Source organism: Penicillium maclennaniae (assembly GCF_028827695.1).
Source record: "Penicillium maclennaniae strain IBT 15551 chromosome Unknown utg000005l:1.0-2652337.0:1.0-2654196.0, whole genome shotgun sequence".
Taxonomy (NCBI): Eukaryota; Fungi; Ascomycota; class Eurotiomycetes; order Eurotiales; family Aspergillaceae; genus Penicillium; species Penicillium maclennaniae.
This window is the reverse complement of record NW_026623217.1, coordinates 784,686-808,432: the sequence shown is the minus strand read 5'-3', so window position 1 is coordinate 808,432 and position 23,747 is coordinate 784,686. Positions and strand designations below refer to the sequence as shown.

The 23,747-nt window shown below is 51.4% G+C and overlaps 7 protein-coding genes across 7 annotated transcripts; 4 read left to right on the top strand and 3 right to left on the bottom strand.

Moving 5' to 3' along the window:
* Positions 1 to 1,736: 1,736 nt before the first annotated feature.
* On the bottom strand, positions 1,737 to 4,303 carry N7477_005532 (MFS transporter; the record flags this gene model as incomplete). Its single annotated transcript, XM_056967195.1, has 11 exons — positions 1,737 to 1,803; positions 1,992 to 2,064; positions 2,249 to 2,382; positions 2,453 to 2,564; positions 2,619 to 3,028; positions 3,086 to 3,172; positions 3,221 to 3,253; positions 3,307 to 3,551; positions 3,601 to 3,635; positions 3,686 to 3,795; positions 3,867 to 4,303. 11 exons carry the CDS (start codon positions 4,301 to 4,303, stop codon positions 1,737 to 1,739), a joined length of 1,743 nt encoding a protein of 580 aa, XP_056821949.1.
* A 901-nt stretch (positions 4,304 to 5,204) lies between these two features.
* Positions 5,205 to 6,992, bottom strand: N7477_005531 (kleisin alpha; the record flags this gene model as incomplete). The annotated part of the gene is made up of 3 exons (XM_056967194.1): positions 5,205 to 6,674; positions 6,728 to 6,889; positions 6,936 to 6,992. The coding sequence occupies 3 exons, from the start codon at positions 6,990 to 6,992 to the stop codon at positions 5,205 to 5,207; spliced, it is 1,689 nt and encodes a 562-aa protein (XP_056821948.1).
* A 788-nt stretch (positions 6,993 to 7,780) lies between these two features.
* On the top strand, positions 7,781 to 11,112 carry pmr1 (Ca(2+)/Mn(2+)-transporting P-type ATPase PMR1; the record flags this gene model as incomplete). Its single annotated transcript, XM_056967193.1, has 5 exons — positions 7,781 to 7,888; positions 7,999 to 8,335; positions 8,394 to 8,810; positions 8,870 to 10,486; positions 10,538 to 11,112. 5 exons carry the CDS (start codon positions 7,781 to 7,783, stop codon positions 11,110 to 11,112), a joined length of 3,054 nt encoding a protein of 1,017 aa, XP_056821947.1.
* A 3,323-nt stretch (positions 11,113 to 14,435) lies between these two features.
* Positions 14,436 to 16,265, top strand: N7477_005529 (ammonium transporter; the record flags this gene model as incomplete). Its single annotated transcript, XM_056967192.1, has 3 exons — positions 14,436 to 14,550; positions 14,618 to 14,949; positions 15,006 to 16,265. 3 exons carry the CDS (start codon positions 14,436 to 14,438, stop codon positions 16,263 to 16,265), a joined length of 1,707 nt encoding a protein of 568 aa, XP_056821946.1.
* Positions 16,266 to 16,985: 720 nt separating this feature from the next.
* Positions 16,986 to 19,464, bottom strand: N7477_005528 (Golgi transport complex subunit COG4; the record flags this gene model as incomplete). The annotated part of the gene is made up of 2 exons (XM_056967191.1): positions 16,986 to 18,203; positions 18,256 to 19,464. 2 exons carry the CDS (start codon positions 19,462 to 19,464, stop codon positions 16,986 to 16,988), a joined length of 2,427 nt encoding a protein of 808 aa, XP_056821945.1.
* Positions 19,465 to 19,877: 413 nt separating this feature from the next.
* On the top strand, positions 19,878 to 21,005 carry N7477_005527 (SIR2 family NAD-dependent protein deacylase; the record flags this gene model as incomplete). Its single annotated transcript, XM_056967190.1, has 2 exons — positions 19,878 to 20,000; positions 20,052 to 21,005. 2 exons carry the CDS (start codon positions 19,878 to 19,880, stop codon positions 21,003 to 21,005), a joined length of 1,077 nt encoding a protein of 358 aa, XP_056821944.1.
* Positions 21,006 to 21,350: 345 nt separating this feature from the next.
* N7477_005526 (putative hexokinase Kxk) lies at positions 21,351 to 23,048 on the top strand (the record flags this gene model as incomplete). The annotated part of the gene is made up of 6 exons (XM_056967189.1): positions 21,351 to 21,390; positions 21,440 to 21,562; positions 21,622 to 21,647; positions 21,702 to 21,899; positions 21,925 to 22,110; positions 22,173 to 23,048. 6 exons carry the CDS (start codon positions 21,351 to 21,353, stop codon positions 23,046 to 23,048), a joined length of 1,449 nt encoding a protein of 482 aa, XP_056821943.1.
* Positions 23,049 to 23,747: the final 699 nt, after the last annotated feature.

Genomic DNA, 23,747 nt, shown 5'->3' with positions numbered 1-23,747 from the left:
GCGGGGGAACGGAAGAAAGACGTGCGGTCGAGTCACGAGTGTAACGAGGCACAATTGATTCGAGGTAAGGCGATTCGTCGGGGATCTGAGGCATTGAAGGTGTGTTTTCGAGACTGGTAGGAAGCGAGAGTAACGCGACCGGCGACAGAGGTAAATGCCGCAACGGTCCTCGGGCGCAGCTGAATTCGGAGTGTAGAGGCGGCGGACCTGGTCGGCTGCGGGGAAGGCAGAAATCGAAATGTTGGTGAGGGGAGAGACGAGAGCCTCAGACCAAGTCGGACAGCCGAGGAGATGAAGCTGTCGAAGTTGAGGAAGATCGGTTTCCAAGGAAATGCGCGGGGGAGAAGGTTATTGAAGTGATGACTCTGGATCGGAATGTTCCCGTGACTGAGGTCTCAGCATATAGGCAAGACTTCAACCGGGCCGATTCAATGATTTGGACAAGAACCGGGGACTCGCGTGCACCAGGGAGGGGCTGTGTTGAATTCTTTCTACTCTTTGTTTTTTCTTGTTTGGGATTTTAAATTACTAGTAGTGGATATCGCACGTTCTGACTCCTCCACCACAGGGCTGGATATACTTCGAATGCGCCATTTTTTTACGTGTCCCCCCAATTCTTTTACCTAATTCCAACAATAGGGGAGAGGAAGTGCTTTCCAAATCATATTTTCATTTGCTCGGCTGAAGAGATCAGAATCCCTGCTCTTGCGAGCTCTGGTCGAGGATATATCATCACCTTGTGCACATGCATTTCAGACCGGCACCTGGAGCGCGGCAGTAGACCGTAATCTCTAACGAATACCCGTAACTTCTAGCGCGTTGTTACCGTTACCGTCGTGTACCCACCATTAAGCTGCCTTGATTGGGCCGCAACGCTGCGCCGGCAGATCGCACATCCCCGCGGGCAGTTGCGCACGTGTGGAAAAAGAAGATCCTGCACTATATTCATTGTAATGTCTTGCGCTCTTTGTATGAATCTCATAGTTTGGATGGCCGCCACCTGCGGGGTCCCCCCCGCGTGCCAGATCTGAGGGTGTCTTTGGTTCCCGAAGCTGCCTCCGATATCCCGAATCTTCCCGAGGCTACGGCGTTCAAGCGTGCCTCGGTAAGAGGGAAAGGAGGTGCCTGCCTGAACGCCTTGAAGTACTCAGCTGTGAGGGTGAGGCCATCTGAAGTGCAAGACCACATGATGCTCGTATGCTTCGCAACTGGCCTGGTCGTGTCGGAGACTTGGGTTCTGGGCTAATGACGCCAAATGCCGGGGTCGGTGGGCCATCCGGCTTTTGTAGGAGGATCAAACTATAGTTTGGGGATGACCGGTGTACAAATTGGGAATGGTGGCAATGGGTACCTGATGAAGCTTGTATACAACCTTCGACTCCATTCCTGGATCTATATGACTCTATGACTCCCATTGCCATCTGCATTGTAATTGCAGCTGTAGGACAACAGCTGGCGTAGAGCCATCATCCTGGGGACGGGCCGAGCGTCATTGAGCTTCAAGAGCTCAGAGTCACCAGATCACAGAATACCAGCTGGCCGCTCGCAAAGTAAAAGAGTTCTCGCATCTATAGCGAATTTAGAACATTGAGTTTATATTGGTACTATCATTAGCACTGCAGCTGCTTTGAAACCGAGCAGTCAAGTTCTCATATTAGAATATGTAAGGTATCAAGTCGTGTGCGAACGACGATTTGGTAGTCCATAGACTATGCATGTTTGGGATTCTGGGATCATCACATCTGCTGGGTCGCAAAACGACTTTTCTTGCGAATACGAGCTCCGTATTTGAAGAAAATGTACCTAGAAAAACAGTGTCAAATGTCAGTATCATTCAGAAAGATGTCATGTGAAAGCTGCGACTTGATTCCACATGAATAAAACCTGAGCTTTGAGCTTCTGCGAGGTTTGCCAGGCAGTGAAAACGGAAATTCGAGGCCATAGCGCGACGTTCACAGATGGAGAAATCAGGAGATATCAAATCAACTTACGGGAAAGGGGCCATTGCCAGGGTCAGGAAAGCCAGCAGCGAAGTCGCCCAATGGTAGCCCAGGTTATTGTACACTGCGTGACCGTTAGTTACGTTCCTGACACAACTTTGCAATAGAATCAGTGCTCCCGCGCCATTGTCTCTGCAGATGCAAAACGGCTGGAGACACGATGCAATCTGCAACGGGAACCTCTCCATGCAGACAGAGCACAGACCCTCGATACATGCTGAGATGAAAATAGCTCAAGACAAACTTACTTTGAATCCCAAACAGGGGAAATATGCCTCCAAATGCTGACCGGGTGAAGCTGTTCGCTGCTAGAGCGCTGGCTGCGAAGGTAGGATAGGCATCGACGAGAAAGGTGAAGATCCCAGAGTAGACCAGGATAGTCCTGGTAGTGACACGGTCCCATTAGTATCAGATCCTTCAAGAGACGACTGAAGTAGGTCAGGTGTACTTACCCTGCGCCAAACACAGCACTACCAATGATGGGAGCGATCCAGTGCACGTCAGGGTAAATTGTCCAAGCGAAGATGAACAGCCCAATGGTGACCAAGGGTCCGCCCAGGATGGCTATGGGAGATAAATCAGATTCCACGCGCTTCTCAAAACGAGTCCGAAACTAACCTGGAGGCAGACGCCACTCCGGCTGAAACTCATCGAGATTATTAGTGGCCTTCTGGTAATTTTGCTCCAGACGCGCATAATTTCGCCGCCAAAAGGGATCCGAGATGATCGCGAGAACCATGCCGACAAAGAGACCCAGAAAACAGAGGCCTCGTTGCCATAATGAAAAGCCGTATACGCTTTCAAAAACCAATTGAAAGGCTCCGAAAAAGAGGTAGAGAATACCCAGTAGGATGGCTGAAAAGATACACAAGTTCAGGCACATAGGCTCCAGGACCAAGAGTTGAATTGGGCGGTACATAGATCGCAGAACGGTCTGCGCTACTGATCGATTCATCTTTTCGATGGGGGCGATCCATCGGTCATCTCCGGTTTCCTTGCGGAGCTTTTGCGCTTTCCGCCTCAATAGCCTAATTTAGTCAGTACATGCGAAAATTAGACCCGATCTCATTTAGAATAATACATACACGGGATGGTAGGTCTCCGGAACGAGAAGCACGATCGAGACGAGCAGAACGCCAGTCCAAATGAGAAGGACATAGAATGTCCACCGCCTTGTTCTGTTAACATTTGACCATCAGAGCAAGCGTGAGAGCACATACCATGTTGTGAACGTGTTGATAAATCCACCGATACTATAACGCTCAATCAGCTCCGTGAAGAGATACCCAAGGCACAGAGAACTCACAGAGGTCCAAGTTCAGGTCCAACAAACGGACTTGCCGTATAAAGCATCATGGGGAAAGCGAGCTCATGTCGATCAAACAGATCGCCCACAGTGCCACCAGCAACACTGAGGAAAGCACTTCCTGACAATCCATTGAAGAAACGACAAACGATCATAGTCTGGATGTTCTTTGCAACCGCGCAGGGAATGAGCCATATCAGAAACAGAGAGAATGAGACGATATAGATGTTTCTCCGGCCATAGAACTGTTCAGCGTCAATCTTCTATCCTTTGTTCTCAAGAAATTGACAATACCTCAGATAAAGGACTCAGGAAAAGCGGACCCACTCCTAGAGCATCGTTAATAATGACCCCAAACACCAGATCCGCAGATACTAACCAAGGCCCCAGATAAAAAAGGACAATCCCAAAGTCGTGACCTCCTGTGAGCACCCAAACTCTTTCATCAACTGAGTATACGTCGTGGTGTACATCGATGACGTACAGGTCCTATCCAAGTCAGCACCGACCCAAGCCTCGAAAGAAAAGAACAAAAAAATAAATAAAAAGAGTGTACTCACACACAAAGTGACCCCATCGATACAATGATGACAATCAACCACTTCCGCGCCTTACTCATATTCCTCGGATACATCACATCCCCTTCCTCCCACCCAACAACAAACCCATTATCCCCTCCATCCTCAGCGCTCTCCTCAAATTTCTCCCCGCCAATACTGACCCCATCATTCAACGACCAACTCCGCTCCAACGACCGCGACGCATTGGACCTCATCTTTTGTAGCGTCCCGCGCTCCTCGTGCGTCGTAGGGCACGCAATCGGCGCAAAAGTTCCATCCTCTTCATATTGCTTATTCTCGTCTTCCAATCCATCATTAGAGCTATTGCCATCCGTCGAGCGGCGCGGACTTTCACTTTCGCGTGTCTTTTCAATGTGCGTTTCGGTTCCGGGTTCGTGCTCGGTGCGAATGCGGGGTGGCGAGATTGGCCGCGACATTGTTGAGAGGGGTGTTTTAGGCCATGCGTTCAATTTCAATGTCGGAAATAGCGAGGAACTAAAACACTCAGAGGATGGAGAAGGGTCCTTTTGTGCTTTCTCCTGAATGGGTAAATCGGACTGTAAGAGCGCCGAGCTGATTAATGTCACCGCGCGAGATCTAATCTTGTTCTGGGCTAGTTTTCTTCGGCCCAATAGCAGATGATATCATCCCCGGAGCTAATTCTAGTTTGGGCAAATTGTCCTTGCTGAATATTCTTCGGTCTAATTGGGGTTTTGTTACAACGGTGAATTATTACCTTTAAATCTATTTTTTATTATTGCTTTAGGCATTTTGCGGGTATACTTCAGCGAAAGCAATATGCTTGGCTCTAGTGTGACGGTGCTATCATCGGAAATGAGTATCCGGTTCGCCGGGTGCTTGGCCAAGCTATACGTACACATTGAACAATAGAGCCCAGTTTGATTCTTTGCCAGGCATCAATTGGACTACTTGCGAGTAGCTAGATGTGTGTGGACTAAGTAACAAGTCCTTGCATGTGCAGCCAAGACCTGTCATCTCGCACATGGCATGCTCCGCTTGAAGGCCTCCACATGCATTGACTTATTTGGAAATTTACGGGACAAATGTGGATCAGTTTTTCAGCTGTTTCTTGTTGGAATGATCAATTATCTAGTCATAGCACCACGGTCAACCGTTAAACAATCACACTCCGGTGTAAATAATCCTGCAAAGCAATCGCCCCGTTTCTCCAGACCAGTCCAAGAACTCCAAATAGTCATCTAAATGATGCTACCTCAATTACTGGATCTTCCAGAAACCCATAGACCATCCCAAACTCAGCTGTACATGAATGGAAGGTGCGCCAGTATATCCCGTATTTTTGGACAGGTGTCCCATTTACAAAACCTGGGTCAGCTGGCTGGCAGCACCGGCGACATTTTCCTCGGCCCATGAGCCCCAGAGGGCCTGCTTGCCCTTGATCTTGAGGGGAGCACCAATTGACTTGGTTGTCTGCTCTACTTTGACGGCGTCCTTAGTGGCCAGCACCAGAACCTCGAAGAACATCTTAGTCGCGTCGGCTTTGGTGGCGCGCTTCTCCGGGAGAAGGTCCTGGAAGAGCACACCCTTCTTCTGTTCCGAGTCGCCGAGCTGCTCACGTAGGACGTGGACGGCGTGTTTGGTACCCAAAGAGACAGCCTCGTTGTCAACGGGACGAATGGTATCATCCAAGTCCTCGAGGGGCTGAATATCGCCTGCATCGCTAAAGTGCATATCCTGGACACCATCATCTCCAGGGAATTCAATCTCCGAGTGCTGGTTCAGGGTGGTCTCGAGGCCGATGCCCTCATCAACGGGGACAATGGCATCATCCTCACCGAATTCCAATGCAGGCATCTCAGCAGCAGCTACATCCATGTCGGAAATTCCGCTGTCACGCTTGCGCTTCAGCTCACCAGATCTCTTCACGGAGTCCAGAGAAAGGAGACCACGAAGCTCAGGGGCCCAGCCACGACCACGCTCTTCGCCGAAGATGCTTGAAACAAACTCGCCGTTCTGCTGGCGGGTCATCAAAGTCAAAAGAACGGGGTCGCGGGGCAGGAAGGAGGTGGGCTTCAGAATCTCCGAACGATCGGCCTGCAGGGCCTTGACCTCGGTGTTGGACATGGCTGGCCGGCGATCTAATTCGATCAACTTTTGACGCTTGGATGTCTGGCGTTGCTGGGCTTGAGCTTCAGGGGTAGCAGAGACATCACGGTTAAATTCTTCCTCGAGTTGGGTCATCTGGACAGATCCGGCGTCCGAAAGAGGGCTCTCCGAGTCGCGCGCAAAGCGGTGATCTTCAGCACGAGGAGTCATACCACCAAGATCGTCATCACCACCAAAATCCACAGGGCCATCGACGAGAGGGTCATTCAAGTTGTCGATATCCATACGGTCCAGCGGCAAATCATCTTCACCAATATCGATAGGGATGTCATGATCGTCGATGAGCTTGCCGGAATCACTAAACAGATCATCTTCCATGGGGCGAGCCGGAGGAGCATCTCGACCAATTTCCATGGTGGTATCCATACCCAGGGGGTTCTCATCCTCACCCAGGTCAATTTCGATCAGACTAGCATCCTCGAGGCGCGCGGGTTCCTGGGAGACTGAACGGCGGAGAGTGCTATCAGGCAGGATCTGGCTGCCAAAGTCCATGTGACCTGGTCGCTTTCCGCTCGAATCCATGTTCAGGTTCTGTGGGAAAAGTAGCGACGTATCAAGGTTGGTAAATAGATCGGTTTCAGTCAGCAAGTCGGGAAGTGTGATGCCACCCGGCGCGACGACTGTGCTCGTCAAGTCATTGTTGTTTGTAAGACGGAAGGCCTGTTGTGAGGTTAGGTGACGTGAGACACCAATATAAAAAATCAGGTTCATACCATTTTAATTTTCATAAGAGCTTCATTGCAATCGTCCAAAAGGTAACGCGCCTTGCGGCTGTAAATGCGCACGACACCCAGCAAAAGCTGACCACTAAGTCGCAAAGCCATAGGCGCCTGGCCTTGATCGACAATGGCGCTGACGCTGCTTTCAATGTCGGACTGGAGAATGTGCGATTTGGAAAGCTTGCGCTCGATGTTGGCCGACAACCAGACGCGGGCCAGCGGCCCGGTTTTGGAGAGAAAGAGTCTCGGAGTAGAACATAGCGCGTAATCGAAGTGATCCTTCCGAGAAATCAAAGTGCTAGATGTAGGAGAAGGGCAACCCGCCTGGCGCGGGGTGCAAGTTGACAGAGAGGTTGACGCGCTAACGTGAAAACAAAGGCTTGAGGGAGGTGCTGTACACGTCGTATAGGAATAGGCGATCAAGATGGCAAATTTGCGACCAGAATTGTTAAACAAAAAAAAACCAAAACTAACCACCACGTCGCGTTGGAGTCACGTCCTGGATGCGCGAGATAGTCTCAGAAAGAAGGGGATGCGCGTCGGGTGGGAATCAGGCAGTCAGGTGGACTCCTCAGTGATGCCTGCTCATGTAATCCAGGAGGCTGGGAAACGAGGAATGCGCTGACTCATGCATTGCACAAGTCTTGATGCGGCAGATTCGGATTAAATATTATCCCGAGCACGCTGAAACTAGCCCCTTTGGGTAAAGCATCATCATGGGACTTGGCTGCGCTCAGTCGCAGTAGACCGATTATCTCATGTCAATTTTGATGTGCCTTGTACTGCTTGAAGTCAGGATCATCTGCTCCTTCTGAATTTTTTTTTTCCTTTGGTGGTAGGATTACATTTCGTCGATCCTCCGACCGCGGCTCCCACTTGGTTCTGTCCGCCAGTCTAGCCCCCCGTTTTGAAGCTGCTGCCAGATCGCATCTTAAAAAGAAACATCTGCCCGCTCAGTCACGACCCGGGATGCAAAGTGCTCTACGCTAGATACGACGCGCTCCTTTCTTTGTTCTCGTTTTCCTTCTTTTCGTCAAAGCATGAGAGATGTCAAGGTCGACGACTCCTGCGCTACCTCTGCACAATGCACACACCGAGTCTTCGCGTCCATTGTCCGCTAATCCTCTAGGTGCGCGACTGGATGCACCTTCTTCGGTAAGTGTGGACATATCAGAATCTCTAATTTATCCCAATGCCTTGGTTTCCTCCTGAGCCAGTCTCGCCATTGGAAGAACACCACTAACACCCTGGCTCTCTTGCTCCAGACATCGACCTCTACATACTCATGGCTCGAGCCTCATGAAACCGCCGAGCGTCTACAAACTTCCTTGCAGCATGGTTTAACGCCTGCTCAGGCCGAGATTCGCCTTGCACGCGATGGCCCCAACGAACTTCCCCACGAGGAGCCGGAACCCCTTTGGCTGCGATTTCTCAAGCAATTCAAGGAGACCCTCATTTTACTCCTTCTCGCATCGGCTGGAATCTCCTTTTTGATGGGTAACCTTGACGACGCCCTGAGCATTACACTTGCGGTCACAATTGTGGTGTCGGTTGGCTTTGTTCAGGAATACCGGTCGGAGAAGTCGCTCGAGGCGCTGAGTCGTCTCGTCCCGTTACGCCCACCTCATTCGCCATCATCCCGGTCCAAATGCCGGTGCAGAAAACGCTCCTCTGGCGGGGCTTGGGGAGGAGTTGGCAGATCTCAGGAGCAAGAGCCCGGGCACACCTTCATCTGCGATGAAGGCGTCCACAACTGTTCCTGCAGCTGACCTTGTCCCTGGTGACATGGTTCTCTTCGCTACAGGTGACCGTATCCCTGCCGACATTCGGATCACTTCTGCCACGGATCTTTCAATTGACGAATCGAACCTGACTGGTGAGAACGAACCGGTGGTCAAGTTTTCTGCTGCCCTTCGCAGTCATGGCGGGAAAGTCCATGCTCTGAGAGGTACCACCCCTCCTCGATCTCCGTTCTATGATGCTCCAGCTACTGGCGCCGTTGGTGCCGATATTCGGCTGAATGAACAACACAACATTGCTTTTATGGGAACTCTGGTTCGTTCAGGCTATGGTCAGGGTATTGTGATCTCAACTGGTGCCAAGACAGAATTTGGAGCTATTTCCGCTTCACTGCAGGAAATCGAGAGTCCCGGACTCCGTTGCAGCTGTCCATGGATCGCCTGGGCCAAGAATTGAGTTGGGTCTCATTCGGTGTCATTGGTTTGATCATGTTTATTGGTCTCCTGCAAGGCCGTAAAGTCCTAGAAATGTTTACAATTAGCGTTTCTCTTGCTGTTGCAGCTATCCCAGAAGGATTGCCTATCATTGTGACCGTCACTCTCGCTCTTGGTGTGCTCACTATGGCCAAGAGAGGGGCAATCATGCGCAGACTCCCCAGTGTCGAAACACTTGGCTCCGTCAATGTTGTTTGCAGTGACAAGACTGGAACACTCACGCTCAACCATATGACGATCACCAAGATGTGGCATTTTGACAGCACCGAGCCTTTTGAGGTTCACCGGGATATGACTGGCGTACTCTCACCTGGCCCTGCAGCTCGGACTATCCTCCGCGTTGGAAATATTGCAAACAATTCTCGACTCTCCCGCACGCACGCCAACTCACCAGCGACTGCCTCCTCCGCTGCAATTCTCTCCTCGACCGTTGACCGAAACTCCACTGCTGTGAAGAGCCGTTGGGTGGGCCAGCCCACCGATGTTGCCATCTTGGACCTCCTTGATACTTTGGGCGAGGATGATGTCCGCGAACGCATTAGTGGTCGTGTTTCTGAGACTCCCTTTAGCTCTGAGCGGAAATGGATGGGTGTCATCATTGGTAGTGGTAGCCCTGGTGATTCTAATGTGGCATATATCAAGGGCGCTCTTGAACAGGTTCTCGCTCGCTCTGACACTTATTTGACCAAGGATGGTCGTGAGGTAATCTTGGACGAGCCCAGACGGCAGATGATCCGGGAAGCTGCCGAGAAAATGGCAAGGGAGGGTCTCCGAGTGCTCGCCTTTGCTAGCGGTGCAGTCCGAGACTCGTCTAGAGGCATGCGAGGATTTGGCAGTCGTTCTGGAACTCCTACTTCCAGCTCCAGCAGCCCTTCCAATGATGACGATCGTTATAATGGATTGGTTTTCGCCGGACTGGTGGGCATGAACGATCCCCCTCGCAGGGACGTCCACAAGTCTATTCGACGTTTGATGTCTGGTGGAGTCCGTGTCATTATGATCACGGGTGATGCTGAGACAACCGCCGTAGCTATCGCCAAGAAGCTTGGTATGCCCGTCAGCGAGGCGCCAGGTTCACGCTCCGTTATTAGCGGTAGAGAACTCGATCACATGAGTACTGCCGAGCTGTCCCAGGCCATTTCAACCACGTCGATCTTTGCTCGCACGAGTCCGGACCATAAGATGAAGATTGTCAAGGCCCTCCAGGCTCGTGGAGATGTTGTGGCTATGACTGGTGACGGTGTCAATGATGCACCAGCCCTCAAGAAGGCCGATATTGGCATCTCCATGGGCAAGCTGGGTACCGATGTTGCCAAGGAGGCAGCAGACATGATTCTGACTGATGACGACTTTTCGACTATTCTGCGCGCAATCGAGCAGGGCAAGGGAATCTTCTACAACATCCAGAACTTCGTCACATTCCAACTGAGTACCAGTGTGGCTGCGCTCAGTCTTGTACTGGTCAGCACCACCCTGGGCTTCGAGAATCCGCTGAATGCCATGCAGATTCTGTGGATCAGTGAGTTCCAACATTCTGTATAACTATTAATTTCCTTCTAACCCATTCCAGACATTCTCATGGACGGCCCACCTGCCCAATCTCTGGGCGTCGAACCCGTCGACCCCTCCATCATGAACCGCCCGCCCCGTCCCAAGACCGCCCGCGTCCTCACAAGACCTCTCGTGCAACGAGTCCTCACCTCGGCTCTGGTCATCATGCTCGGTACACTAGCAGTGTATATCCACGAGATGGGCGAAATGGACGACGGTACACCTCTGGGCAAACGAACCCGCGTCGTCACAGCCCATGACACAACAATGACATTCACCTGCTTCGTCCTCTTCGACATGTTCAACGCGCTAACGTGCCGCAGCGAGGGCAAGTCCATCCTGCGCGGTGAAATCTCGCTCTTCGGAAACAAGATGTTCAACTACTGTGTCCTTGGCTCCTTGGCCGGCCAAGCCTGTGTCATCTACCTACCTTTCCTCCAGCGCGTCTTCCAGACTGAGCCGTTGAGCTTAAGCTCGCTTTTGAAGCTGTTCCTACTTGCTAGCTCTGTCTTCTGGGTTGATGAGGGTCGCAAGTATCTGAATGCGCTTCGTCGCCAACGTGGTCTGGGAGCTGGGTACAGTGTTAATGTCTGATATGCTTTTCTTGGACTGCTCGTGTGGATCTGATTGTAACCTATGTGATCGGATTGATATCCCCTATATATAATAGATATTTTACGCCGGTGCAACTGTTTATTCTGGTTTTCGGTACAGGAGGAGACTAAAGCCTAGACTGTCGCCGCACACGCTATATCAAGGTGCTGCGGAATGAATCTGCATCTGTTCTTCAGTCAACACAAACCCTTTGACGATAAAGAATTCAGTTCGGCTCTTTGTTTTGTGCTCTATCGCTTCATGTAACGACTTGGCTACTCAACCTTTGTCCCACTGTCCACCATCCCGTTCCACTTTAACAAAAATAAAATTCAACTTTCAACCTTCCAATCCACCCCGGGCAGAGATAGCTCCTCAAAATGAGCTACTCAAAAACACCAAAAAATTGACCGACGCAGGGGTCGAACCTGCAATCTCTTGATTCGTAGTCAAGCGCCTTGCCATTGGGCCAGCCGGCCTTGTTGTTGAAAATCTGACTGAAAATTTGCATCCTGAGTGGGGCCATCAGGTGGGCTTGGCTTTGGTATTGCCAAGATGCGAAAGGACGGATTAGGATGGTGTTTTCGGGTGGGAAACGTGGTTCTGAAAAGGATGGCCCTTTTTAAGTCCAGAATCTTCAATATGGAGTCTTCTTGATAATCGGTTCCTGTCTCGATCGATACATGATACACGACTGGGAACAGATCATAAGGTTAGTGGGCGTGGCCACCAAATATATTTTAACATCTGTTTTTAGATCGACTTATAACTTTGTGTTGTTCAACTGTTGCATAGTCAATCCCTACAAGGAAGGAAAGTTCAGAACGTCACTGGTTGGTCATATACCTGATATGCAAACCAGTCATTGCACTATCCCATACAGCTTACATGGACCTCTTGCGTTGCGGGTAAGTGCAGAGCACGGTTGCACGGACCAACTTTGAACAGTTAAACAACGAATGGAATCCTGCACTTGGTACACGACGTGTAAGTCAAGACTTGATATGGGATTAGAACTGCCGAGCGGGCATCATACATAATACCCAGGAACTTAGAAAAATATGCATGGGCCCAGGCAGAAGAGCGCAATAGCATCAAGTCACTCGCATGACATTCAGGAGCCAAGCTCCACCACCAGGCAACCTCAATCTCGGAGTGTGCAGGTCAATTTAAAGAATGCGGATCCGATGACGAGGACGAATTGAGAAAATTAAGCCTGAAGAAATCTGGCGTGTCCACATATAGCTTGACAGGGAACCCCCTGATGTACGACATGTTGGCTGATTGATCCCCACTTGATAATTCGATCGGGGCAAGGTTCTAGATGATTTTCGATCCGACCATGGAGGCTAGCTTTAGGGGCTACAGTAGTGCCGAAGCTCTAGAAGCAGCCTATCTAAGGCCACCCCTTTAGTTTACCCACACTGGAGGTTCAGATGGGCGTTAGTATAAGAAGCACTCCTTTCTTGAATATCGTAGTACACTGGGGACACATGGAAAAGCATCATGCGATTATCTAGAAGAATATTTACTATTTCTTATGTGTCTGTAGAATTGACTGTATCGTTTGATATTGAACAAAAAAACTATACAGTCATGCAGGTCGCACCGGTGATGTCTTCCAGCAGCAAGAGCCTCGTGAACCCAAGTGAAACACAAACCATGGGCCGTGGCCGGAAAAACATTCCATCTCGAGAGGATTCTCGACGTACACTCGTAGTCGGTCTTCCAATGCTCAGCCACAGTGCCCAGAGTGAGGCTGCGATAAAGCCCAGGCCTATTCACGGCCAAAGCAAGACCCGGCCCCATGGGAGCAGATCGATGACTATTACTCTGCTCCGAGTGGCCGCGAGAACGTCGAAGCGATGCACTCACCTTCTAGCCATGCAGCGATAGGATCTTCCTTCATTCAGAATGATTGATTCACTTACTATGTATCCGAACATCAGAAACGACCGCGATCAAGTCGGACTCCCCGAGCCCGAAGTAGGCCCCGAGTTCGGCAGGACATGCAGGAACCCTGAACATCCCGAGCCGGGAGAACCCGGCGAATCCGGGCTTATCTATCGCCAATGAAGAAAAGGATCGAATCCGCAGGAAGCTAACCCGATGCGGAATGGTCCGAGTACCCACCCGGGAACTTGGCGAGCTTAGTTCTGTGCTAATCAATTCAAGTAACTGAATGTCACTCTCCTGCGGTGGCAATGTTTATCTGCGGCCAATCACAGGCCCGATAAGACTGCCTCACTCGTCCAATTGCCAGCCTTGGATTGTGAACCTCGTCTTTGGTTATCGCCAAACGTGTGCCTTGCATTTCCTGGGAGTGCGAGGCTCTGGAGACAAAGAGGAAGTCCGTGATAAGATAGAGACTCACAAACGTGGAACAGAAAGCCAGTATATATAGACCTATGCCTGCGCGCCTGCAGAGCAATGGAGTCGCGGCTCCATTGTCTCCAGGTCTCCAAAAGTCTCCATCATTTCCCCGGAGTGGCCGTCACCGGAAAACGAACTGGTCGGAGTTTCAAGGCGGTTTCGAGCCAGGACAGGATTCCCGGGTTGGGAGACCCATGGGCCAAGGCCAAACAGGGCTGCCTGTCTCGCCACCTATGCGGCCATCGGGGCCGGGATGTGAACATGGATTTCATGATTATGATGATGATGATGATGATGATTCTGTTCAAGCACTGATCTTTTCTTGAATCTAGCAAAGAAAATGCAATACCATTGTTGACCGACCACTTGAGACTCTGTATATCGTTGAATTAACCATAGGCATTAGGGTTTATAGCCACGGAATTCCCAGGTTATTTTTTTTTCTTTTATCGGGAGCTGACACCGATTATCCCATTGCTATTGTCATAATCTTTTTTCCTCCCCTCAGGTCCACTACAGAACACTCGACACACCTCCCATTTTACCACTTAATCGCGCCTCCCCTGGTTTTATCTGCCGGCCTCGAAACTGTCTAGCTGCTCAATTCCATTCCTTCTCTTGGCTCCTGGTTATCGCGCCTCGAGATTACTCTGCCTTTGTGTCCAGGTCCGATTTCAGGCCTCGAAAGTGGAGACCGTCGATCCGACTTATCTCTGGAACTCCACGCCCTGCGCTTTCTTTTTTATAGTCGACCTCCCCCCGTGGCGACTTTCCCTTCTCCATTCTCCACACGATCCTGTTCTCTCCAACTCTCTTCCTGCCACAGTTGGAGGTTCCTTTTCGCCCTTGAGCATCTCTCGATCTTCGAACTCGACTCCGACCACGCCTACACTCCTGCATTCCATTCCAATCAGCACACGCGAGCCCGTAGGAGCTCCTCGACTTCCATCATGTCGACTTTCAACGGGAAACAAGACTACGCCCCAGACTACGCGTCCTACAACTGGATCGGTGCTCCGTCTGATTATTCTCTCTCGACTAACCCGGATCTGGGCGGTGATTCCCGTACGTGCGCTCTCGCCCTAGTTTTAACTGCATTGGTGCATGTTGTACTCATCAATCTCCTAAACAGGCACCGAAAACTTGAACAAATGGTTCCAATCGGGTGACCAGGCCTATATCATCGTGGCCTCGGCCATGGTCATGGTCATGGTTCCCGGTCTCGGTTTCCTGTATTCCGGTCTCGCTCGCCGAAAGTCCGCCCTGAGTATGATCTGGGCGTGCATGGCTTCGTTCTCAGTCATTACCTTCCAATGGTACTTTTGGGGATACTCGTTGGCTTTCTCTCCGACTGCGACCAACGGATATATCGGAAATTTGCGTAACTTTGGTTTAATGAAGACTTTGGCTGATCCTAGCCCGGGTTCGCCTCTGATTCCCGGTCTTCTCTATGCTTTCTATCAGGTACTATTCAAGTTGTCTTCATTTCCATTGCACGTCGATCTAACTATAGCTTTTAGATGCAATTCTGCGGCGTGACTGCGGCTATCGTGATGGGAGCTGTCGCAGAGCGTGGTCGCCTTCTTCCCGCCATGGTCTTCATTTTCATCTGGGCCACTATCGTTTACTGCCCTCTGGCCTGCTGGGCCTGGAACGTCAACGGATGGGCTAACAAATACGGTGTCATGGATTACGCCGGTGGTGGTCCCGTCGAGATCGGCTCCGGTTTCACTGCCCTTGCTTACTCGATGGTCCTCGGCCGCCGACAGGAACGCATGATGCTCAACTTCCGCCCTCATAATGTCTCCCTCATCCTTCTCGGTACCGTCTTCCTCTGGTTCGGCTGGCTGGGCTTCAACGGCGGTTCTGCCTTTGGCGCCAACCTCCGCGCTACCATGGCTTCTTGGAACACCAACTTGACCGCCGCCTTTGGCGCCATTACTTGGGTCCTCCTCGATTGGCGCCTCGCCCGCAAGTGGTCCATGGTCGGTTGGTGCTCCGGTACCATCTCCGGCCTCGTCGCAGCCACTCCAGCCTCCGGTTTCATCTCTCCATGGGCCAGCGTGATCCTCGGTGTTGTCACCGGTATCGTCTGTAACTACTCCACCAAAATCAAGTACTGGATCCGTATCGACGACTCAATGGATGTGCTCGCCGAGCACGGTATCGCCGGCATCGTTGGCCTTATCTTTAACGCCTTCTTCGGCGACGACGCCATTGTCGGCCTCGACGGTGTCAACACCGGCAACCATGTCGGTGGCTGGGTGATCCACAAATATAAACAACTTTACGTCCAAATTGCCTACATCGTCGCAACCGCCGCGTACGCTTTCGTCATGTCCACGATCATCGCCTACGGCATCAACGCCATCCCTGGCCTGAACCTGCGTGCCTCTGAAGAAGCTGAACTCCTCGGTATGGACGACGACCAGCTCGGCGAGTTCGCCTATGACTATGTCGAAGTCCGCCGTGACTACCTCGCCTGGACCCCGCAGAAGCACGACCAGCTCGAAGATGGCCACCACATCCCCGCCGAGCAGCGCTACGGCATCGGTGAGCACTCTGAGATGATGTGCGGCGGCAACCCACCGACTGGTATCATGCTTGAGGGCCACCCTCCAAACGGAGAGAGTTCTCGTGGAGGAAGTGAAGGCGACATGGGCATGCAGGAACATAAAATCACGACCGCGCCCCGTCAAGTCGCGGAGCGCCAGCCCGCTCATACGGACACTCATGCACCCATCATGAACCAGCCCGTTATCAGCGAGAAGGTGGATTAAACATTGTCACAATGTTTCTTGTTCCTTTGATCATTTCATGACCTCAGCATTCCAGCCTCTTTTTCTTCTTCCTTTTTTCTTTTCCATTCGCATTGTTCGATATCCCTTGAGCGTGATCTATTTTTTTTCTTTTTCTTTTTTTTTTCCCCGAAAGCCTGGGGCTTTCCTTTCATATTCATGTATACCTTCGCACCCCCTACACATCTTCGAACTTTCGACCATCTCGCTTCCCATTGATCTGTCATGACTAGGACGGGAAAAGCATATCTGTTTTTTTATGAACTGGACTGGAACTGGACTGGCGTTTTTTTATCTGGGTCGGGTGTATACAATGTCTTTTACTTGCGTGGAGCTTTGGCAGCGGCTAAGCATACCCATTATTGTTATGCGGAATAGACAAATTCTGATTAGAATTCTTTCAAAAAAAATCTCGTGTCTGACTTGTAGATGGTAAGCTCTAAGCTTCTCTGCCTAACACTAATTTCAATCGATGTCTATATAGTTTGTCAATACTGTATACCTTTCTCAAAAAGTTTACTGGCTTGTAAATAACATCAGGACCACGGTTCTCGCTACCGATAAGCTGAATCAAAAGCACACCAAATTCCGTGAAGATGCAATCAAGATTATATGTGAAGATGATTTGAATGTATGCAATGCAGAAGAAACGACAGAGCCCTGCCAAGGACTATGCAATCCACCCGAATCAAATCAAACCCTTCACCCCCTCCTAACACAAGCCCTCACCCTCACCCTCTCCTCTCTACTCAACTTATCAACAACCTCAGCCGCCTCTCCACCTCGAATAATCTCATCCCACTCGTCCTCATCCATACTCATGATCAAAGTCATCTGCACACACCTGGCAAAGGTCTCCCGATGCCGATATCTTCCCGGGGCACCGGATCCAGATCCAACATCCACAGCCGCACCAACCAGACCAGCGATATCTCTTTCCAGCCTCGCCGCTCCAAGGGGGTTAATTCGGCCTTGGTAAGACCAGATTCTCTTCTCGAGAAGACGCACGAAATACGCTATTGTCACGGTCAAGAGACGGTCGAATGCTTGATGTGTGAGGATCCGTGATAAAGGGAGGAGAAGCTCTGTCCAGCCTGTGCTGAAGCGGGGACGGACGAGTTCTTTGTTGTTTTCATCTGTGTATTCTTCGTCTGGGTCTTCGGGCATGTATTCGATATCACGGAAGGCGTCTGCGAGAATGGGACGGAGTCGATGTTTGATTACGTTGTTAAAGATGACTTGGATTCCGTCTGTGAGGAGGTCGGAGACTTTGGACTCGAACGAGGAGCCCAAAGAGTGCAGGGTTCGTGCGACGCGGAGAGCGGACGCGGGAGCTGGGAAGAGAGCGAGGAGGTGGTCTGTGACATCGGGGGTGGAGTCTGGAGTGAGAGTTTGTTTTGCGCCGGTATTGTTTTGCACAATGCGGCGGATGTAGTCGACTCCAATTTCGAGGTTGTTGATTTGGACGAGGAAGGAGCAGATTGTTTGTTCTGGGGGTTGGCCGCCTTGGACGGCCGCGCGGGGGTAGCATTCGTCGCGCATTTTGCGTTGGGTCATGCCTATGAAGTCGGAGCCGAGGACGCGGGAGAGGGTTGGGACGACGTTGGTTACCACTGATACTTGGGAGGTGGCGAGGGATTGTTGGATCACTTTGTTGACGATGTACATTATGTCGTCGACGGCGGAGGTCATGTACGGTGGGTCGGCCCGTAGTGGTGTGTGGAGGTTCAGGTTCAGGCCTGCAGGAGACTCGTCCAGTTGGAAGGCCTTTTCTACTGATCGGCGGAAGAAGAAGGTCGTCATGGCGTTGAAAGGAGATATCAGACGGTCGTTGATCTTCTGTGTCAGAGGTGCCTCTTGCAAGAAACTAGGCAGAATGTATCTGCTGTCATCATCTTCGATTTCCTCATTTGTAGGAGCCTGTATGCTTGTAAGTATTGACCATTGAATGGAAGCAAAGAAGTATACTTACATTGCATGTATCTGCCAAGAACCGGCAGTATAGTGACCACCGACCAAGCATGATGGCCATTTCGTTCAGGATTCCGTCAATTTCCTTCATGTCCACACCTTCATCCTCGGTGGCTGCATTGGCACCAGGAGCTGGAGACTGTGTACGAGCCGGGCCCGTTCGCTGAGCAGGGAGGAAACTCTGCACCAAGAACGTAAAGGCATATGACTTGATGTCCATCAATTTGCGATCGACATGCCTCTCATCACTCCAGGTGTCTAGAATGATGCCACCCTGCACATCGGCCTCGACCTGAAGTCGTTCAATGACCCGTCCCATCTTCCTTGGACCGTAGTGTCTTTCAACAAGCCCGCCGTGACCATCAATGATCTGTGCGATATGTTCAAATAGCTTTGTCAATGCATTAGCGTAGAAGAACCCATCTTTGTGAGCTCCAGTACTAGCATTCAGGTTTCCACGAGCCCGGGCTGCTACACCCTGGCAAACATAGCGACCGTAGACATCCAAACCGACTTCAGACCGCCCAATGAGAGGGAACAGCTTGAAAAAGCGAGTAATCTTAGCCCCGTCGTTTTCCTTGACGGCCTTATCAAATTCGCGCAGGAACAGTCCACACAGCGATTCGGCCGCATTGTCCAACGTGACACTAGGCGGGTCAGGGACCTCGGCCGTCGGCACCATTTCAGCTGCGAAAGCTCCATTGACCACAGACGGGGGAACTTGCGCAGCGCGATGCAAGTAGCTGGCCGCGGTCTCCCAGTCCTGGGAAGCACCCATTGACCCCGCAACACCCAATGCGCACGCCTTGAGCTCAGCCACTTGCTCCACCACCTCCAGTGTAGCCTTGACCCGAGCCTGTTCAAGGTCGAGTCTGCGCACTGCGCTGGAGATCCGCTCAGCGGTCCCAGCGGCCTCGGAGAGCATTCCATGGCTGATCGATCGTGTGGTGCTAGTCTGTGTACCGATATTGGCACGCAAGAGATCGAATCGGCCAAGTTCGCGGGAAAGATCCTTCTGCGAGGTCACCAGGGCATCGAGGCGGGCAGTTACGGCCGCTTCTTGATTGTGGAGGCGGGACAAGGCAGCCTTGATCTCGGCGACGGAGCTGGCGTTGAAGATGTCGGTTCGTGAGGAAATTTCGACAGAAGTCGATTGATCCGGCAGCGGAGACGATACATGGCCATTGGCCGTGGCCTGGGACAGGGCCATGCTGGAGTATGCAGAGAGTGAGTTGTTGATGCCAAATACGCTAGTTGTAGTCCCCGCGGGCGGTGAATGGGCGGGGCTTCTTTTTTAACTCAATTGGGAGCTGAGGGTTTGATAGCAGACAAGGTGGTAATTTAAATCTGCAAAGAACGTTCATTCTGCATGAATGTGGCTTTGATTGAAGCTTCATAGTGGAGTCTTTGATCGATATAGCGATATAAGGGCCGGTGTACCTCTGATTGTGGGCAACGTCATTCGCTCCGCCACTTCTACTTCTCTACGTCTCTCTCAATCTTCAGTCATTTTGGACGTCAGCAATCTACAGTGTCGGACCGGGTCAACATAGAACCTTCACAGTCGGACGACGCCATAAACCGCGGCATCAGCCTCGGCGTCTTGGGCGCCAGCATCGCATCATGGGAAACGAAGAATCAGCCATGGTGAGCGACTCCACTCACTCTTCGAAGTTAGAAGCTCGCAATATCGACGCCATCGCCAAATACATCAAGGAACACAATGTTCAAAAAATTGTGATTATGGTATGTGAAGTTCCCAATCCCGCCTTATACAGAGAAGCTAACTTGAGACAGGTAGGAGCGGGAATCAGCACTTCGGCAGGTATCCCGGATTTCCGGTCACCAGAGACGGGACTCTACGCCAACCTGGCTATGCTGGACTTGGAAGAACCTGAAGATGTATTCGACATTAGTTTCTTCAGACAGAACCCGAAGCCATTCTACGCCTTGGCGCGTGAACTCTACCCTGGACGCTATCGCCCAACTGTCGCCCACACCTTCATTAGATTACTGCATGACAAGGGTCTGCTTTTGAAGCACTTTACTCAGAATATCGATTGTCTTGAGCGCCAGGCGGGTCTCCCTGGTGAGAAAATCATAGAAGCGCATGGCAGCTTCGCGACACAGCGGTGCATTGACTGCAAGGCGCCTTATCCCGACATTGAGATGCATGAAATTGTTGAGAAAGGCGAGGTGCCGCACTGCAAGGAGTGCGGCGGCCTGGTTAAGCCGGACATTGTCTTCTTTGGTGAAGCACTCCCTGAGAGTTTCTTCCAGAACCGCTTTCTCCCGGAAGAGGCGGACCTTTGCATTGTGATGGGGACTAGTCTCTCTGTCCAGCCATTTGCCAGTCTCCCCCAAATGTGTAAACAGGGAACGCCCCGCGTGCTGATTAATATGGATCGCGTTGGGGGTTTGGGATCACGACCGGATGATGTTCTTCTACTCGGTGATATTGATACAGGTGTAAGGAAGTTTGCTAGAGCCGTGGGCTGGGCTGAAGAATTGGAGGCTCTCTGGGAAGAGACCAATCCGGATCCGAAGTCGCGTGAAGCCAAGGATGCCCCTGCTCCAACTCGGGATGAGCGGCTTCAGGATGAGGTGGATCGGCTCACCGAGGAAGTTGAGCGAACTCTGGGCTTATCGACTGCATACGAGAAGCGCGTGCGCGAGAAGTTGGCGTCGCATGACACCGTTGATTCTGGACTGACGCATGTATTTCCACACTTGGCGCGCAAATCCCGTTAGGTCGTTGGACCTGAGTTCACACCGCCCCGCTCTGCTCCAAGTAGGGGGAATAGGAATGGGGCGGATGGACCGCGTGAATGACATATTGACCGTTTGAAAGATGGGGTAAGCTGTAGCAGAGCGAGTAAAGTAAGGAACCTGATTTGTCGGAAGCCCAGGAGCCAACAGCAGGGGCGAAATCCGGTGTCAACTTGGTCAAGTTGCGAAGTTGTTCAAGTTGTCCACCGCAGCCAAATCAAGCAAGGCGATCGTTGCCCCACGTTTCCCTCATATCGTCATTTCCCCTCCTCTTGATTCTCATCTTTACTCAACAACTTCGTACATCTTCATCGAATCACATACACCATGGTCGGAGTTGGTCCTAAGCAGCCGCCGTCCCGCAAGGGTGAGCTAAGTTCAATTCCAATTAGCCTCCACTCGTTAATCGTTTCTAGGGTCGATGCAAGAGCTGCCGCAAAATCTTCTGGAGCACATTAAGAGATTCGAGGATATCTTCACCGTCGACGCTGCTCAACTCAAGAAGATTGTGAAGCACTTCGTGAGTGAGCTTGAAAAGGGTATGTCCGGAACCCCGCGCCTCCGCTGGTATCGTTTCAAGGAGCTAACAACAACATAGGTCTGACGGTCGAGGGCGGCAACATTGTGAGATAGCGCGCATCTGAATACATCCCACCCATGAACTAACATAGCCTCCAGCCCATGAACGTGACCTGGGTTATGGGCTTCCCCGACGGTGAAGAGCAGGGAACCTATCTGGCCCTCGACATGGGTGGCACCAACCTGCGTGTTTGCGAGATCACCCTCACCGACAAGAAGGGCGGCTTTGATATCACCCAGTCTGAAATACAAGATGCCGGAAGAGCTTCGTACCGGTACCGCCGAGGAGTTGTGGGAGTACATCGCCGACTGCTTGCAGCAGTTCGTCGAATTCCACCACGAGAACGAGAACTTGTCCAGGCTGCCCCTCGGTTTCACCTTCTCCTACCCCGCCACTCAGGATTACATCGACCACGGTGTTCTACAGCGCTGGACCAAGGGCTTCGACATTGACGGTGTCGAGGGTGAGGATGTTGTTCCTCCTCTGGAGGCCATTCTGAAGAAGCGGGTATGTAATGCTCCAGGGACTTTTCTGATTGAATTACCTAAATACTAACTCAATTTGCACAGGGCCTCCCCATTAAAGTTGCAGCTCTCATCAATGACACCACCGGTACCCTTATAGCCTCTGCTTACACCGATCCTGAAATGAAGATCGGCTGTATTTTCGGCACCGGTGTCAACGCCGCATACATGGAAAACGTTGGCTCCGTGCCCAAGATCGCTCACCTGAACCTTCCCCCGGACATGCCTATCGCTATCAACTGCGAATACGGAGCCTTCGACAACGAGCGCGTGGTCCTGCCCCTCACCAAGTTTGACGAGATCATTGACCGGGACTCGCCCCGCCCCGGCCAGCAGGCCTTTGAGAAGATGACCGCCGGTCTGTACCTGGGTGAGATCTTCCGTCTGGCTCTCAAGGACCTCCTCGAGTGCCACCCTGGCACGATCTTCAACGGCCAGAACACCGAGAAGCTGAACAAGCCCTATCTACTGGACGCCTCCTTCCTCGCTGCCATTGAGGAGGATCCCTACGAGAATCTGTCCGAGACCTTTGACAAATTCCATAGCGAACTCGGTATCCGTCCCACCCGGCCTGAGCTGGAGATGATCCGTCGTCTGGCCGAGCTGATCGGCACCCGTGCCGCTCGTCTCTCTTCCTGCGGCGTCGCAGCCATCTGCACTAAGAAGAAGATCGACTCCTGCCACGTTGGTGCCGACGGCTCCGTCTTCACCAAGTACCCTCACTTCAAGGCTCGTGGTGCCCAGGCTCTGCGCGAGATGCTCGACTGGGCTCCAAACGAGAAGGACAAGGTTGAGATCATGGCCGCTGAGGATGGTTCTGGTGTTGGTGCCGCTTTGATTGCTGCTTTGACTCTGAAGCGCGTCAAGGCCGGTAACCTGGTTGGTATCCGTAACATGGAGGAAATGAGGACCCTTCTTTAGACTGTGCGGGTCGATAGTCAACGAAATCAAAAAGAAATTTCACGTTTAGAATACAGGCATCTTGGCATTCGACGCCGAAAATGACAGCCTCTGGTGGCAGAAATGACCTCCTTAATAGCCGTAACTTTGGGCAGCGAGTCGTCGCTTGATCGCCCACTGCCCAGTTACGCCCCTTCTTCTGCACCCAACCAGAACTGGTGGTCATCCACCTTTCGTCCTGTTGTTGACGCATGGCTTAAACGGTCGTTCCCATACGACCTAAACACACAAGACTCTGCCGGTTGCGAAACCTTCGCCTAAGCTCCATGATATTCACCTCAACCATATAATGAGCCGATACATTACGGGTAGGGTATTTAACTATAATCTTACCCTCATCGCGTTGCACGCATCTTAGCGTGTTTTCTTGCTATGCAATTCAGTAGGCGGCAAACTCTATACTAGGCGGTCAATAGGGCCGTAGGTACTCTCACAACTTTTGCTATATCACTATAGTACTTCGTACTAGATTCGTTCATATCTTTCAAAAGGTTGCGGCCCCCCCCCCTACCCCCTTTTTTTTTATGTTTTTAATCTAAAATTGGTAGATCAGCAGGATGCTCCCGCCCCTTCCTTCTTCTCTGCTCCCTCTGCTTGCCTTTTGAAGTCTTGCAATTAACTCCCACAAAAAATACAAACTCAAAAACAATAAAGAAATGT